At 33.4% G+C, this 14244-nt stretch overlaps 1 protein-coding gene across 1 annotated transcript in view; it reads right to left on the bottom strand.

The window, feature by feature from the left end:
- LOC150109226 (protein arginine N-methyltransferase 6-like) overlaps positions 1-14244 on the bottom strand; it is a 333254-nt gene that overhangs the window by 142485 nt on the left and 176525 nt on the right. Inside the window, exon 8 of the mRNA XM_090412246.1 lies at positions 1352-1420. Within this exon, the coding sequence (XP_090268372.1) occupies positions 1352-1420 (69 nt within the window). The remainder of the gene's footprint in view (positions 1-1351; positions 1421-14244) is intronic.

Consider the following 14244-nt stretch of genomic DNA (forward strand, 5'->3'; position numbering starts at 1 on the left):
TGTATATTATTTCTGGGAAAACTCCCATGTTACTCCTCATTATAAACTATTATAATTACAGCTATTTTGCCTGCTTCAGTTTAGGAGTACCCCTGTTTAAATGTCATTGGCTATTTACTCATGGGTTCTTAGGGCATTATGAGTGTGGATGTACTAAAAAGTATATGTAGCTTAAGGAATAGAAAATTGCACATACCTTTTTCTGGGTGTTGTGGCTTTTCCTCTGTCTGCGATGTCGAGAACTGCAGAGTGTGTGGGTGGTGTGTGTGGGGGGGTAGGCAGTTTGGTAGAATAAGTTAGAAAAAACCCGGGTTTTTTTCGTAATATATAGAAACATATACTTTTATATAAGGTGGGGAAAAAAGTGAAAGGGTTAATTTTTTAAATATATTTTTTAAAATAGGGAGGGGGAAGGGGAAAGGTAGTTGACGGGGTGTGGACCGTTTCGACTATTCGTGGTCATCATCGGAACATATTGGGGTTTTTTCTAACTTATTCTACCAAACTGCCTACCCCCCCCCCCACACACACACACCACACACACACTCTGCAGTTCTCGACATCGCAGACAGAGGAAAAGCCACAACACCCAGAAAAAGGTATGTGCAATTTTCTATTCCTTAAGCTACATATACTTTTTAGTACATCCACACTCATAATGCCCTAAGAACCCATGAGTAAATAGCCAATGACATTTAAACAGGGGTACTCCTAAACTGAAGCAGGCAAAATAGCTGTAATTATAATAATTAGAAAAGACTGTTTTTGAAATCTGCAGCTGCCCTCAGAAAACAACCAAATTTAAATAAATATGGATGCAAGAAACATCCCAAAATTTCACAAACATTAATTAATCCTTAGACATCCCAATTTACAACCTAGTGAAAAACATCATGTCTAATGGTTTGTCTAGCTATAGGAAAGTTGTGATCGAGACTTAGGATACACACTGATGGCTGTTGCATTTAGCCTTCAGTGTAAACGTAAAAAAATAATAATAATAATAAGGTTAATGACAACATGTAGAAGTTGAACTTAAAGTAGCAATTCTGATTTAGAAAGTCTTCTTTTTTTTTTTAAATAGAGTATGTATGGAAGCATCAAAGATGCCGAAAAGAATGGTTCAAAGTTCTGGATTCAGTTTCAGTTTAAAATGTTTTGTTAAGAAAAAAAGCCCTCTGCATCTAGATGCACTAGATTCACTACTATGGGAATAGTGCTGCTCATTACACAACTGAGCATTCAGCCATTCTCAACCAAGAACTTTGGGCTATTCTTTTTGGACATTACCGTAAGAACTGTAGCAATTAATTAATGACTACTGAATATGGAAAACTTAAACAGAAATCACCTTTTTTAGCCAACGATCCCTCACATGTAAAACTGATGGCAGCATGGATTCAAAGAACAACATATAGCCCTAAAATAAAGTATATGTTAATCATATGAAAACTATCTATGAATTAATAAGTGTTTCAATACTTTTCAATACTGGAGCAATATTGTAATATCAAGATGACATTAGAATATTGCTCCAAAAATCAAAAACCTTAAGACACCATTGATTAGCACAAAAATTAATTTCACATACCAAGATAAATATACACACTTTTGTGGTTTAAACTTATTGCCATTATAAATAATAAATTACACGATAACCACAGTAATTAACTTTAATGAAATAAAAGTACAAATATTTCATACTTTTTGAGGTGGAGATAATGGTAGGACTGCACTTGGAGGTATCTATTTGTATGAGTTGGTTTACTGTAAGATTAGACTTATTGCCATTATATTTCTGTACTTCTATAATATGATAACCATATAAAAGATTAATGAAGAAGAGATATAAACACAGAAAAAACTTGCACTTCAGAATTAACACCTATCCTATATTGCCTAAACAAGCTGCCATAAGTGGCATCTACCCATCAGCATTGAAGTAAGCCTACACTAGTCCATCTATAAAAAAAAAAAAAAAAGATAAATCAGCCTTCCAGCTATTGCTCCACTGCCCTCATCTCAATCATCTAAAACAAAGGAGAAGATTATCAATAGAAAACTTCTTTAGTATCTGGAAGCACATCAATTAATAATCACCAATATGGATACTGCCACTCATATTGTTTCCTAGCCATATTATCCACATCTGAAGACAAGCCAGAGAAAAGTATGGAGAAACTTATTTGGTCATTCTCAACACAGAAGCCCTCATTGCTGAGCTACTACCTTATGATCTACATCATCACCCAATTCCTGATATGTAATCTCTGTGGTGTGCAGAATACTATAAGAATATTGCATGAACATTTACATTATTACACTTTCAATCAACACTTTTCCTCCAAATTAGTCTGTTATTTGGCAGGATTGGAATACTGTCAGGTATTCTACGATGAAGTATGATGCAGTAAAAAGAACCTTAGTTCTTACTGCATCAATCCACCTAGATCTCATTCTTCCTCAGGGTCTTATTCCTATAATCTTGCATTAAAAGCACCTGTTTTGCAAAGACTATTTTATTTGCTCTATAGATTCCCAATTAAGGATGCAGTTGATATTTTCAATCTCACTGCATCCTTAATTGGGTTGATATTTTCAATGTCACAAATAGATACTTGGAGGTATCTATTTGTATGAGTTAGTTAATTTAGTTAAGGAATCCTGCCGACTTGTACTAGATTTATTTAATATATCATCTGCATAAATTAAAGTGCTATGTTAAATATCCCAAATTTCTGATATCTAATGATACCTAATGCAACTTTCTTCATGTGATACACTCACAAGCACACACACAGATGATTAATAACAATGGAGATAATATGCATCCTTGTTTCATACCTTATTTTACATCAAACTATCTATCCACACCTTCTTCAATTTTGATTGTTGAATGAAGTTAGCAGAACTTTTACGCTTTCATACTTGATCGTTTCTAGCCGAATATCATCTACTCCAGCTGCCTTCCCACAATTTAAGGTTTTTGATGGCTTTTTTCCTACCTCAAGTAGTGATATGTACTCCTGACTACATTTCCTTTAAATATTTTCTACCCCTGTTCTATAACTTCTCATTTCAGTGAAAATGTTTACATAGTTCCAAAAACATGAACAATGTAAAAAGTATATATATATACAAAAAAATATGTATTAAAAAATAATCCTCAGCTCACCCAGGGTACAAATGTGCAATAAGTTTACAAAACCTTTTATGAGTGGGAATTGCAAAACATTACTACAAACAGCTACGATATACCCTAAGTTTTCACATCACCTTTTATCAACTGTGATTCTTTTATTTTTTGTAATAGATTTCACGGTTTGATATGAACACAGATGATTAAGAAAACAACTATTTATTAACTTAAAAGCTATCCAGCATCTTCAGAGCACACAACACAAAGTTTGTAACAAATGCAAAACACCCACAATCCAGTGTAACAGTGGGGCTAGTAAAAGTAATTGCAACGTGCAACACAAGACTAAAGTCCTAATATGGCGGCATCTAGGTTTAAAAAAAAAAATAATAAAATAAAAAAATTCAAAGTTTTGAAATAGTAGTCCAAATGATAGTCTTAGAAAGTTTGAAAATGAAATAAAATAAAAGTAATAAATATTAATTTGATCTTAAGATGATTGTCTCCCAAATCTTTGGTAGATTTATACAGCCATACTTGTTAAGGTTTGGAGTATGTTTTAAGGCTTTTGTTGATTCCAGGAACAACCTCTCTGACTTGTAGAAGCTTCTGTGCATTACTTTTGTTTCTTTCAAATTGATCCTGTGTGCAGGGGTATCCAAAGCATGTTCTGCCAGACCTGACTTGCCAAAGCAAAAGTGTTGGATATATTTTTTGTGTTCACTGAGGCAGATGTCCACAGTTCTTCCTGTCTGTCCGTAGTAGGCTTGATGGCAAGAACAGGGCACTTCATAGACTCCTGGATGTGATAAAGGAGTGCATTTGTCCTTAGGTGAATGAAACTGTGAAATCTATTACAAAAATGTCTGATGAACACATAAGTCTATCCACGCATGTGATTCTTTTACACCTCCATTTCTTAGCATTTTTAACAGTCCATAGAATATTTTTCCACTTTCTTGATATTTATCTTCTATGTTCTTACCATTTTTCCAAGACATATTTTACTAATTTTACACACTGCTCTTCTTTCTTACATTTTTCTCTGTATTCTCTCAGAGTACATACTGACTTACTTACTAGGAACTTTTGACATGCTTTTTTCTTTTCCTAGACTGCCTCTAAATTTCTGAGTCTGTCATGAAGTTTGGATTTTTTTTAACCTTGCAGACAAATTTATACGTCTCTCTGGCCAAATTAATCAATGTTTTCTTCAGTCTCCAAGGATTGATTCTTGTTTTCACATTCTTCTATTCTTTTCTCCAATAATATTTGTATATTTAAATCTACAGTTTGCCACTGAATGCTGCTCAACTTTTTAAAACTTTCTTACATACTTTTCTTTTTAATATTATATTCAATTTCATCCTGCTCACAACTAAATGATGATCACTTCCTATTTCAAATCCGTTGTATATTATTGTGTCCTGAACCAGAATGAAGATGCTATCAACAACAACCGCAAAGTGTAAGATCTTGAAATTTGGTAGGTAAGGAGGAAATGCAAAGTACACAATTAATGGAAAAAATTTTGTAAGAGGTGGAGCAGATGAGAGATCCTGGAGAGGTGGTGGACAAAGACATGAAGTTTACAGATTGCTAAAATTGTGAGAAGACCACAATGGATTAAGGCAATAATTAGTTTGGCAGTAATCCATTCTCAAATGGATTACTGCCATTAATCCTTTGCTTCTACATGTTAAAAGGATTAACAAGTAGAAGCAAAGATATTATAATTCCCTTGTATAAAGCCTGATCAAGGCTTTATACAAGAGAATCATAATATCTTTCTTCATTATATCTAATAATATCTAGGGAATAGTTAGGAAATCATAATATCTAATAATAATTGCTTGATCAGGACTTCTGTGCACAGATCTAGTAACCTAGTTTTAAGCAGATGAGGATATCTTAGTATATCTTCTCCCACTTAAGAGAGATTTCAGAGAAGATTTACTAAGATAGTGTCTAATCTCTGGAATTATGAACATGAATACAGATTGATAGAATACAATTTGCAGAACCTTGTGAAGAAGAGAGAATATGAAGTTGAAAGATTGTTACTAGCTTAATGCAGAGGATATTTTTCATTGAGTATAGGGAGGCAAACATAGAACAAGAGGCCATCCCTATAAGCTATATAGTGAGTGTATGGACAAGAGAATGAAGAGAAAGTTTTTTGCATGCAGAGTGATTGGTCAGGGAAATACACTGCCTGAAAGTAAGGTGAGTGAGGGAATGATCAATGGGCATAGATCAATGATCTTTTTGTTTGTGGACATCCTGTGAAGTCTTGCTGAAACAATATTGGCTTTTATAATTGATAAAATGTTATGCAATCTATTTCAAGTTTCTTTCTGTATCATTGGGTTTAATCTGGTTTATTATTACACCTGACATTGTTATTTTACCATGTCATAATTTCCTAGAATGATCCTATATGCCTTAAGAGGTTAACAGATATTAATCCTGTAGATAAACCTATATGTTGGTTATACATGATTTAAATTTTTCAGAAAATGATAATATATACTAAAATATTAATTAAAAAAACTTGAATCAATATCTTCCAATATTTCCAATAATCTTCCAATGCCATCTTCTGGGAACATAAAACTATGATATGTGTATGCAGGCACTAACAACGAGCAAATGAGGCTGAAGAAGCAACTGACATTGGTTCTATAGCCCTAAAGGCGCCCCCATAGCAGGCTAAATTGGGTTGTCTTTTCTGTTGAAATAATGTTCTTAAGATGCACGCTTCCCAAATTTGGGGCAGTCTCATGCACCCAAATTAGTTGAGGTTTGGATTTTAGAGCTGAAGCTGATTCCAGGAATAATCTTTCATATTTAAATTGAATATGAAGCATAAATATGAAATATTTATGCTGGAAGAAAGCCACTTTACTACAAAGCAGCAAATATAAAATTTGCTGTGGTGTAGTAAAGTAGCAAAAATAAAATACCAAATTTTTTCCAGAAATGATTAAGACAGTTTAATATTTAACAGTGGATTTAAATCACTTACTTTGATCTTTTCATTTAAGTTCAATAACTTGAGTTAAAGTGAAAGATTTAAAAATGGAGTCCTTGCTGAGCTTCAGTATTCTTGAGCACACTTTTGCATTAAAAAAAATGCAAAACTCTGCCAAAACAATTTTTAAACATCTTTGAATTTCACAATCAAGTGGCAGCATCTATTAAGAATACAGTTAAGTTCAGTTCATGCAGTTGTCTATATCTGTTATCCAGAGGAAAGTATTTGTACTGCTGCACGACAGAAAAAATCTCCTGACCAATGTATAACATGATCCTTGTCTTTCCAGGGATTATAAAATTAGAAGGAAGTGTGCATGCTGACCAGAAGTCAGGAAAATTGTATGAAATCATCAATTTCATAAATCAAGTGAGACAGGTTAGGCCAGTTAGCCAATAACAAAGCCCACTATGTAATAGAATACAAAAAAGAATACAAGAGTAGGTAACAAGATAGATATGATGAGTAGTTCTGATGAATGTTTGTAAGGCGTTGAAATGATACCGAAATTTCTTTTTTCATACTTCTCCACATATCAGTTTGAAATTCTTGGACACTACAAAATAAAAACAGGGAAATAGCATAATATGTACAGATTTTCAACTAATGCTCATAAGAGAAATTTTTCAAAACTTCCAGAGAGTAACTGTTAAAATGGAATATGCATCACTTGGTAACAAATCTCTCAGATTTAAAGGAAAACACTCAAGCAACATTGTTAGGTTTTTGGCACCCTGGGCAAATTCATAGTAGCTAAAAGCCTTTTTTTTTTTAGCAACAATTTCGATAACTGATAAAATATCATGGTGCTCTTCAACATCAACACCCTTGGCAACTTCTCCAATGCCATAGCAATCCTACATTACTGAAGTCACTTCTCAACCCTGGTTCGTTTCCCAATCCTACACATGGCAATACTAGGTATTGCCACGTGTGCTCAAACTCACTTGGAAGAGCAAAAAGTAGGGGAAAGCAGATATGCATGTGACAAATGTTGCATTGCTCTATGTGTCTACTCCATGTTTATAAAAATATCATTCAATTGCGAAATTCTGAAAAAACGATGGAGAAAATCCATATGGTTCATATTGTATAAAAATAATGAGCAATATTTTCAATAAAACATAATTTATAAGTGTCACAATTTTGGCTAACCTTTAATATGAATGCAAATAGCCTAAAATTTTGCATTTTTTTTTAATTAAATTATAAAAGAAAACAAGTCAGCAAGCATAGTGTGGCTTGCTTCGATGATCCCTCCAAGCCAGGCAGGCAAACACACAAGACATGATGTCTTCTGAACAGCAATTGTGTTGGCAGGTGAAGGGCGGGGGTTCAAAAAGACAGTGATTTTCAAATAAATATATATATATATATATATATATATATATATATATATATATATAACATACTTCGCATTTATAAGCTTCCAAAAATATTTTAAAGAATTGAGAAGTTACATTTTTATTCAACTGAAAATATATGCAAACATACTGAAATGTAAAAAAGTAACTAATAAGCTACTCTTGGTTCCTTTCAGTTTTTGTCATCTTTATGATGCACTTCATTAGTACATCATCTTTGACAGTGAGCAAGAGACATTCTCATGCAGAGATGAGAAGCAGCCATGCACACATGCAGTGCAAAGGAAACACTGTTTGGCTTCTATTTGCTCAGCAGTGAAAAGGTTAATAATGCAGCCAATAAAGTCACAAATAATAACAGTGGAAGTAGTGTGTAATGTAATTCTACCTTACCCCTGATTAACAACATACCACATTCCAGTTCAGGTCTTCATTTCTGACTGCTGACCAAGTTAAATATAAACTCTATACAGAACATTCCAGTTGTTTGAGACCATAAATTTCAAAGTAAACAAACATTTCCATAAAATTACAAGTTACTTCGCAAGTGTGATAATCATCGACTGACAAAATGCTATTTTGTCAATCGATGATTTATTTATATTTATAAATATAAATAAATCATCGATTTATCGATGATTTATTCATCGACTGCTGACCAATCATGACAAATCATCGACTGCTGACCAAGTTAAATATAAACTCTATACAGAACATTCCAGTTGTTTGAGACCATAAATTTCAAAGTAAACAAACATTTCCATAAAATTACAAGTTACTTCGCAAGTGTGATAATCATCGACTGACAAAATGCTATTTTGTCAATCGATGATTTATTTATATTTAGAGCAATTTTAATTATCTTACATGAATGGTGTGAGAAACTATACTTTACAAGCTTGAAAAGAAAATATATATAAAAAGAGAGAAAATCACTGATTACTTGTTTTCTGATAAATGTTATTTAACAATATCTCAAATTGTTTTTGTTGTGAAGAAATGTCCGGACTGAAAACAAAAAACAATAGTAAGATCCATCAAAAAGTACTACTATGCACCAATGAAATAGAGACAAAAAATTTGAAATTCACTTCTGAAGGTTTTCAAAGTTTGATTCTTTTCAAAACTTTCTTAAGCATATTTCTACACTATATTAGATGAGAAGTTTTCATCCTTATTTTCATTCCAGTTTACATGCTTAATTTATCTAAGCATAAGTAAACAAAGGTTTGCACAAGGTTTATCTTTATGAATAGGTTACTTATGTATAAAGAGCAAGTACTTCACATTAAATTGTCATTTTTGTATTGCAATACAAAAAACACAGTACATTTCCACAGGTAATGCTATGAATGGTAATGCCATTCATTACAGTGAAAGTCCCTACCCACTCCAGTTTTGATTTTTATTATTGTATTTCTGCCAGTAAGATAGTACTGAGTATCTGCGGTGGTCTAGCTCCCACTGAAATCACTGAGATAGTGTAATATCTTCTGCTGTCTTTAATGCTTTATTTTATTATCTTTACTATATCTTTTCCTTTCTTACTCTGCCTATATTAGTAATATCTTTTTAACTTTATTCTCTTCCTAATTCTTGAGCTTTACTTTAATGTACTTTTTCTTTCTTATCCTTTCTCATTTATTCTACTGCATACTGTGATTATCCACATTCTGTATTTACTAGTCGAATGCCTATGAATACTGGAAATTTATTTGTCAGACTGCGCCACCAATATATCATTTAATTGGCATAAGACTAAATAAAACTTCCGGTAGATTTCCCTCTCTCACGAGCGGAGTTTCTTTTATCAATGTTTACTTTAACAGTTGTGGTTTGTAACTGAACTGCATTTTTATTGCCTTAAATTATTTCCCACTCACAAGTCCGATTTATTTAAGAACAGTGCAGTTGTAAAATAAAAGATCAGGCAGCACTCTTAACAAATAATTAAAACACGTTTATTTACAAATTATACATGAATCAATCAAACAATAGGGAAATTGCTTTCTTTATCCATTTATAAAATCTTTAGCATAAATTAGAACCGTTTTACCTTAACACTAATTAGCTTCTTTAACTCACAATCTTATTTACTCTCCGCTTACAAATTCAACTTATTTAACTTCTAGTTTACCTGTAAAGAGGTTAGCTAACTCTCCGTTAAGTTATTTTTACAATTTTTATATCAACTTCCAACATGCCAATTGATTCTCTTAATGACACTTCTTATGCTATTAACCAACTTTTTAAAAGTCTTTCTATAACATACTATAAGAGGAATTGTACAAAAGTATGGAACTTACAAGGGCTCTGTATCGCACATTCAGTCAAAAGTCTTGCACAAAAAGTTCTAAGGCAATTCTTTCATCTCAGATCTTGAGCTTCCTTGGGAATGTCTGGCTTCAGTAATATCTCAGCGGGAAAATAATGGACTGTGGACTGCGGTACTCAATCAGCTCCGTCAAAAGGTTGTTCTCCCACGGCAAAAAGAAAAACTTTCGAGCGAAGTTGCCTCGGGTAATTTACATCACCTTTTCTCCTCTACTTTGGCTTGCCAAAAATGCCTGGACGGCTGCTGTCTCCAATAGCTCGAACTGCCGCCTCCAAGAAACTAAAACAGATGCCAACTCTCAACCAGGATCCCCCTCTCTCTCTCTCTCTGGCGTCTGGAAGCCTTTCCTTCTTTGACAATATCTGGAAGCCCTCTCTCTCTGGCCTGGACTGGAACCGGGAAGCCCCCTTATGCTTTGCCCAGTCCTTTTTATTTTGCAATCTCGCGACCTTGCACAAAAGGGTAGTAAACCCCAAAGAATTCGGCATGACTCTTTTATCTTCTTTTAAGTTTAACCCGCTCTTTGTTCTCCTCCGAAACTTGTCTCTAAAACTAGTGGACCTCTTTGATACTTTGCAATTCCTTTCGAGGTGGCGGAAACTTCTCTAAACCTAGCAGCACCTCTTAGATACTATCTTTAAAGGTGTTAGCACAGTAAGCAACTCTTATATACAAAACTAGTAAACAACTTTTCCTGCACTCTTACACATAACTATATACATATACAAAGCTCCCCTGGGAAAGCATTGCCTTTGTTTTTGACGTTAAAACAGTAAATACATTCACTTCCCACAGGGTTAACTACATTAATATTTTGCAAAATATACATAGAAACAAACAAGGTTATTCACAGTTCTCATGGGACTTGACCTATGTAAAAATCGATGTAAAGTGCTTTGATATTTTTAAGCTACATTGAATTTTTATAATAGCATCACTAAGATCTCAGCAGTGGGAATTTGACCAGTAGAGATACTAAGTGCTATCACAATGGCAGAAACCATTTTAACATATACAAGTAGTAAAACAGTACATCACCAATGGCATAACTTTTTTTTTTTTTTTTGCATACCATTGTCTCTGTAGTGCAATTGGAAGGACATTGTATATTGTGCCCTTTGATTGGAAAAGGTAAGTTTGATTCTCATCATGATGAAAGGAATCTTTATATGTTTTTTTCAATTGAAGGTGAGTTAGCTGATCTCACATGGACATAGAAAAGTTTTTTGATCATCTTGGGTTCATAATCGTTAAGTGAAAGGTTCTGTTTCAGGTAATGCAGTTCTTCATTCCGTTTAATTGACATGCTTGTTATATTGTATGCTCTGTCTCATAAATTTTTAATTATGCCTACCTTCTTGTAATGGATGGTGGTGTGAAGTAGCATTTACAAATCTTCCTGTTGTGGTTGGTTTTCTGTATATGGAAAGGGATAACCATTTTTCCCCTCTTAATTTACTTCAACAAGGTTATCAAGGAACAGTAATTTTTTGAGCTGTTCTAGTTCAAGAGTGAATTTTATATTGGGATGCAAGTTTCATATAATTTCTGTAGCACAATTGGAAGAACGATGATAAGTTGCACTCCTTTGATTAGAAAAGGTCTAAGTTTGATTCTCATTGAGATGAAAGGAATCTTCATATGTTTTTTTTTTTTTTTTTCCAACTGAAGGTGAGTTAGCCGATTTCATATGGAGGTAGCAGGGTTTTTTCACTCAGAAACTCTGGTTTTTCATTCTGCATACAGACAAATCAACCTTGATAACACACATACTATACAGAGAAAAAATACTAGTGGAAAAAATACTAATCAATGTCATCTACTGCCCATGCAGTAGATGACATTGATTTAGATGATGATGATGGTAGTGGCAGTTCGCTGTAGTTGGTAGATTAAGTGGTAGAGACAGAACTGTAGAGTAGGTGCCCTCCCTTAATGAATCTGGACTCTTTAGAGGTGTCATGTAATAATAATAATAATAATAATAATACCATTTTGGTGAATCAAACTTTTGTTTGGTTATAACTGGATAAAATAAGGATGAAAACAAAAATGTAATTTCTTGTTAAGTATAACATATTTTCATCCAATACGGTAAACTTGTTATTATATACATTTTTTTTCCTCAGTGCAATAAACATTTTTAATCTGCTCAGAGATGGTGATCACTTTCAATTTTGAATTTGCATTTAAACTGGGCAAGATTAAGCAGTACTCTTATTTCACTGTCAATAATAACCCAATTTGGAAATTACAACCTTTTCTCAGAAGATGGATGAAATTTCTCAGATCACATTGGATGAAAAAGACCTCTATTTTAAGAGAAGAAATAGAAGCACCAGTTAATTCTCTGAAGATGGGAAAATTGCCAGGCACATATGGAATAAATTTAAAAGTACTGAAAGCAGGAGGAGAACCTATCAGAGATACTCTGCTCAAAATTTAGCAAGTGTATGGAACAAAGGATCATTGCCTAAAGATGTGTACCTCTGTTCTGATTCCTATTCCTAAAACAGAGAATACCACAAAATGTAGCAATTATACAACTATCAGATTAATCAGTCATCCAAGCAAAATTTTCCTAATCTTACTTTAGGACTGTGAGGTAAACAGAAAGTAAATGTTCAGAGAACCAAGTAGGATTCCCTAAAAATAAAAGTACAATAAATTTATTTACAATACATCTCACTGGAGAAAAATATATTGAACATAATGTTGGTCGATTGGTAGAGCCTCTGCTGCTAATGGCTAATAAAAAGTTAAGCAAGTTTGAGCGCGATTAGTAGTTGGAAGGAGTTCAATCATTCGATGATGTTGGCACACTCTCCCTCGATGAGTCTTTGGACTCCCTGGAGGTGTCACATAATAATAATAATAATAATAAAATACTGTGCCACAATTTTTATAGATATACAAAAGTCTTTGAGTCAATATGGCATGAAGAATTGTTGAGAATACTAAACAAGCATGGAATAAAATAATAAAACAGTACACTTAATTAAAACACTATCATTCCTCAGAAATGCTAAGAGAAATCAATGACAACTATAGCAAGCCTTTAAAAATGGATAGAGATGTGAGTCAAGGCTGCATGCTTTTGCTGATTGTTCTTAATCTACATCTGGAATATATAATAAACTTATTATTATCCAATTCTGTTCCAAAACTACTGTTATCCAAGCCTTGGAAAACAGTAGTATTGGAATTACATCAGTGAATCTGATCCCCCCAGATGCACTGATGAATTTACCTAAGAGTAGGGAATGAACATCAGTTACAAAAATTGAAAGAGTATCTAAGCCATTCAGAGATTATGGATTAAAGATCAACATTTGCAAATCAAAACTATGTCTTTCAGCAATAAGCCTTAGAAAAGTTCAGTTAATGATGAAAAACTAAAAGAAGTAGAAAGATTCACCTACTTGAGAAGCATACAACACATATATGGCCAGTCTATATATGATATTAAAGCATGCATACTAAACAACTGTTGCACTTCAGAGATTACAGCCACTTTGGAAGGACAATAAAATATAGCTAACTACAAGACTACCTAATGAACACCTTTGTTAACTCTGTCTTACTATTCAGATGTGAGAGTTAGATATTACTAAAAAAAAGATAACAAAGACTATTGGCCTCGGAGATGAAGTGCAAAAGAAAACTTTCAAAATACCATACACAACATCAGTGGCAAATGACAAGCTCAGAAGGAAAATCCATTCCATTACCAGGAACACAAGAAAATATCATCACTAAAATACATCGAAAACAGCTCGTGGTTGGACCAGATGGCTAGATCAGATAGTTTACCAAAATGGCACTAGAGGGCTTAGCTTCTGGTAAAAAAAAACACTGGAAGAAATTTAGAATCACCCGAAAAGACTAATTCTCCATTCTCATTAAGGATCCCAAGACAGAGACACCTAAAGAGACTATGTCAGGACTGTCACCTTAATAGTGCCCCAATGGTCTACATAGACTATGAATGAAGAAGAAGTATCAATGTATAAAAAGAATATCAGGAAAAAAAATAATAAAAATTTAAATGGACTATACAAATACAACCTTAATTCCACTTCTAAACCCTGAACAAAATTAAAGACATCTTTAACTCAGGCAAGGATCCCTTTTCCTCTTCTCTCATGCCACAATGGATGTATAAATTAAAGATGCCAAGAAATTATATAGTTGGTTTAATCCTTTATTCAAGTATAAGAAACAAAGTTTGCGAGTGAAGTAACTTCACAACTGGGCAACTCATATATAGAGGCTAATGACTTCACATCACTTGCTTTAGTATCTCATAATGAAAAGCCTATACTTATAGACATGTATAATGCTATGCATTATGGGCACTACTTTGATC

This window comes from Typopeltis vanoorti, chromosome 2, assembly GCF_054136105.1.
Source record: "Typopeltis vanoorti isolate ZY-2024b chromosome 2, IOZ_Tvanoo_1.0, whole genome shotgun sequence".
In the NCBI taxonomy this organism is placed as follows: domain Eukaryota; kingdom Metazoa; phylum Arthropoda; class Arachnida; order Uropygi; family Thelyphonidae; genus Typopeltis; species Typopeltis vanoorti.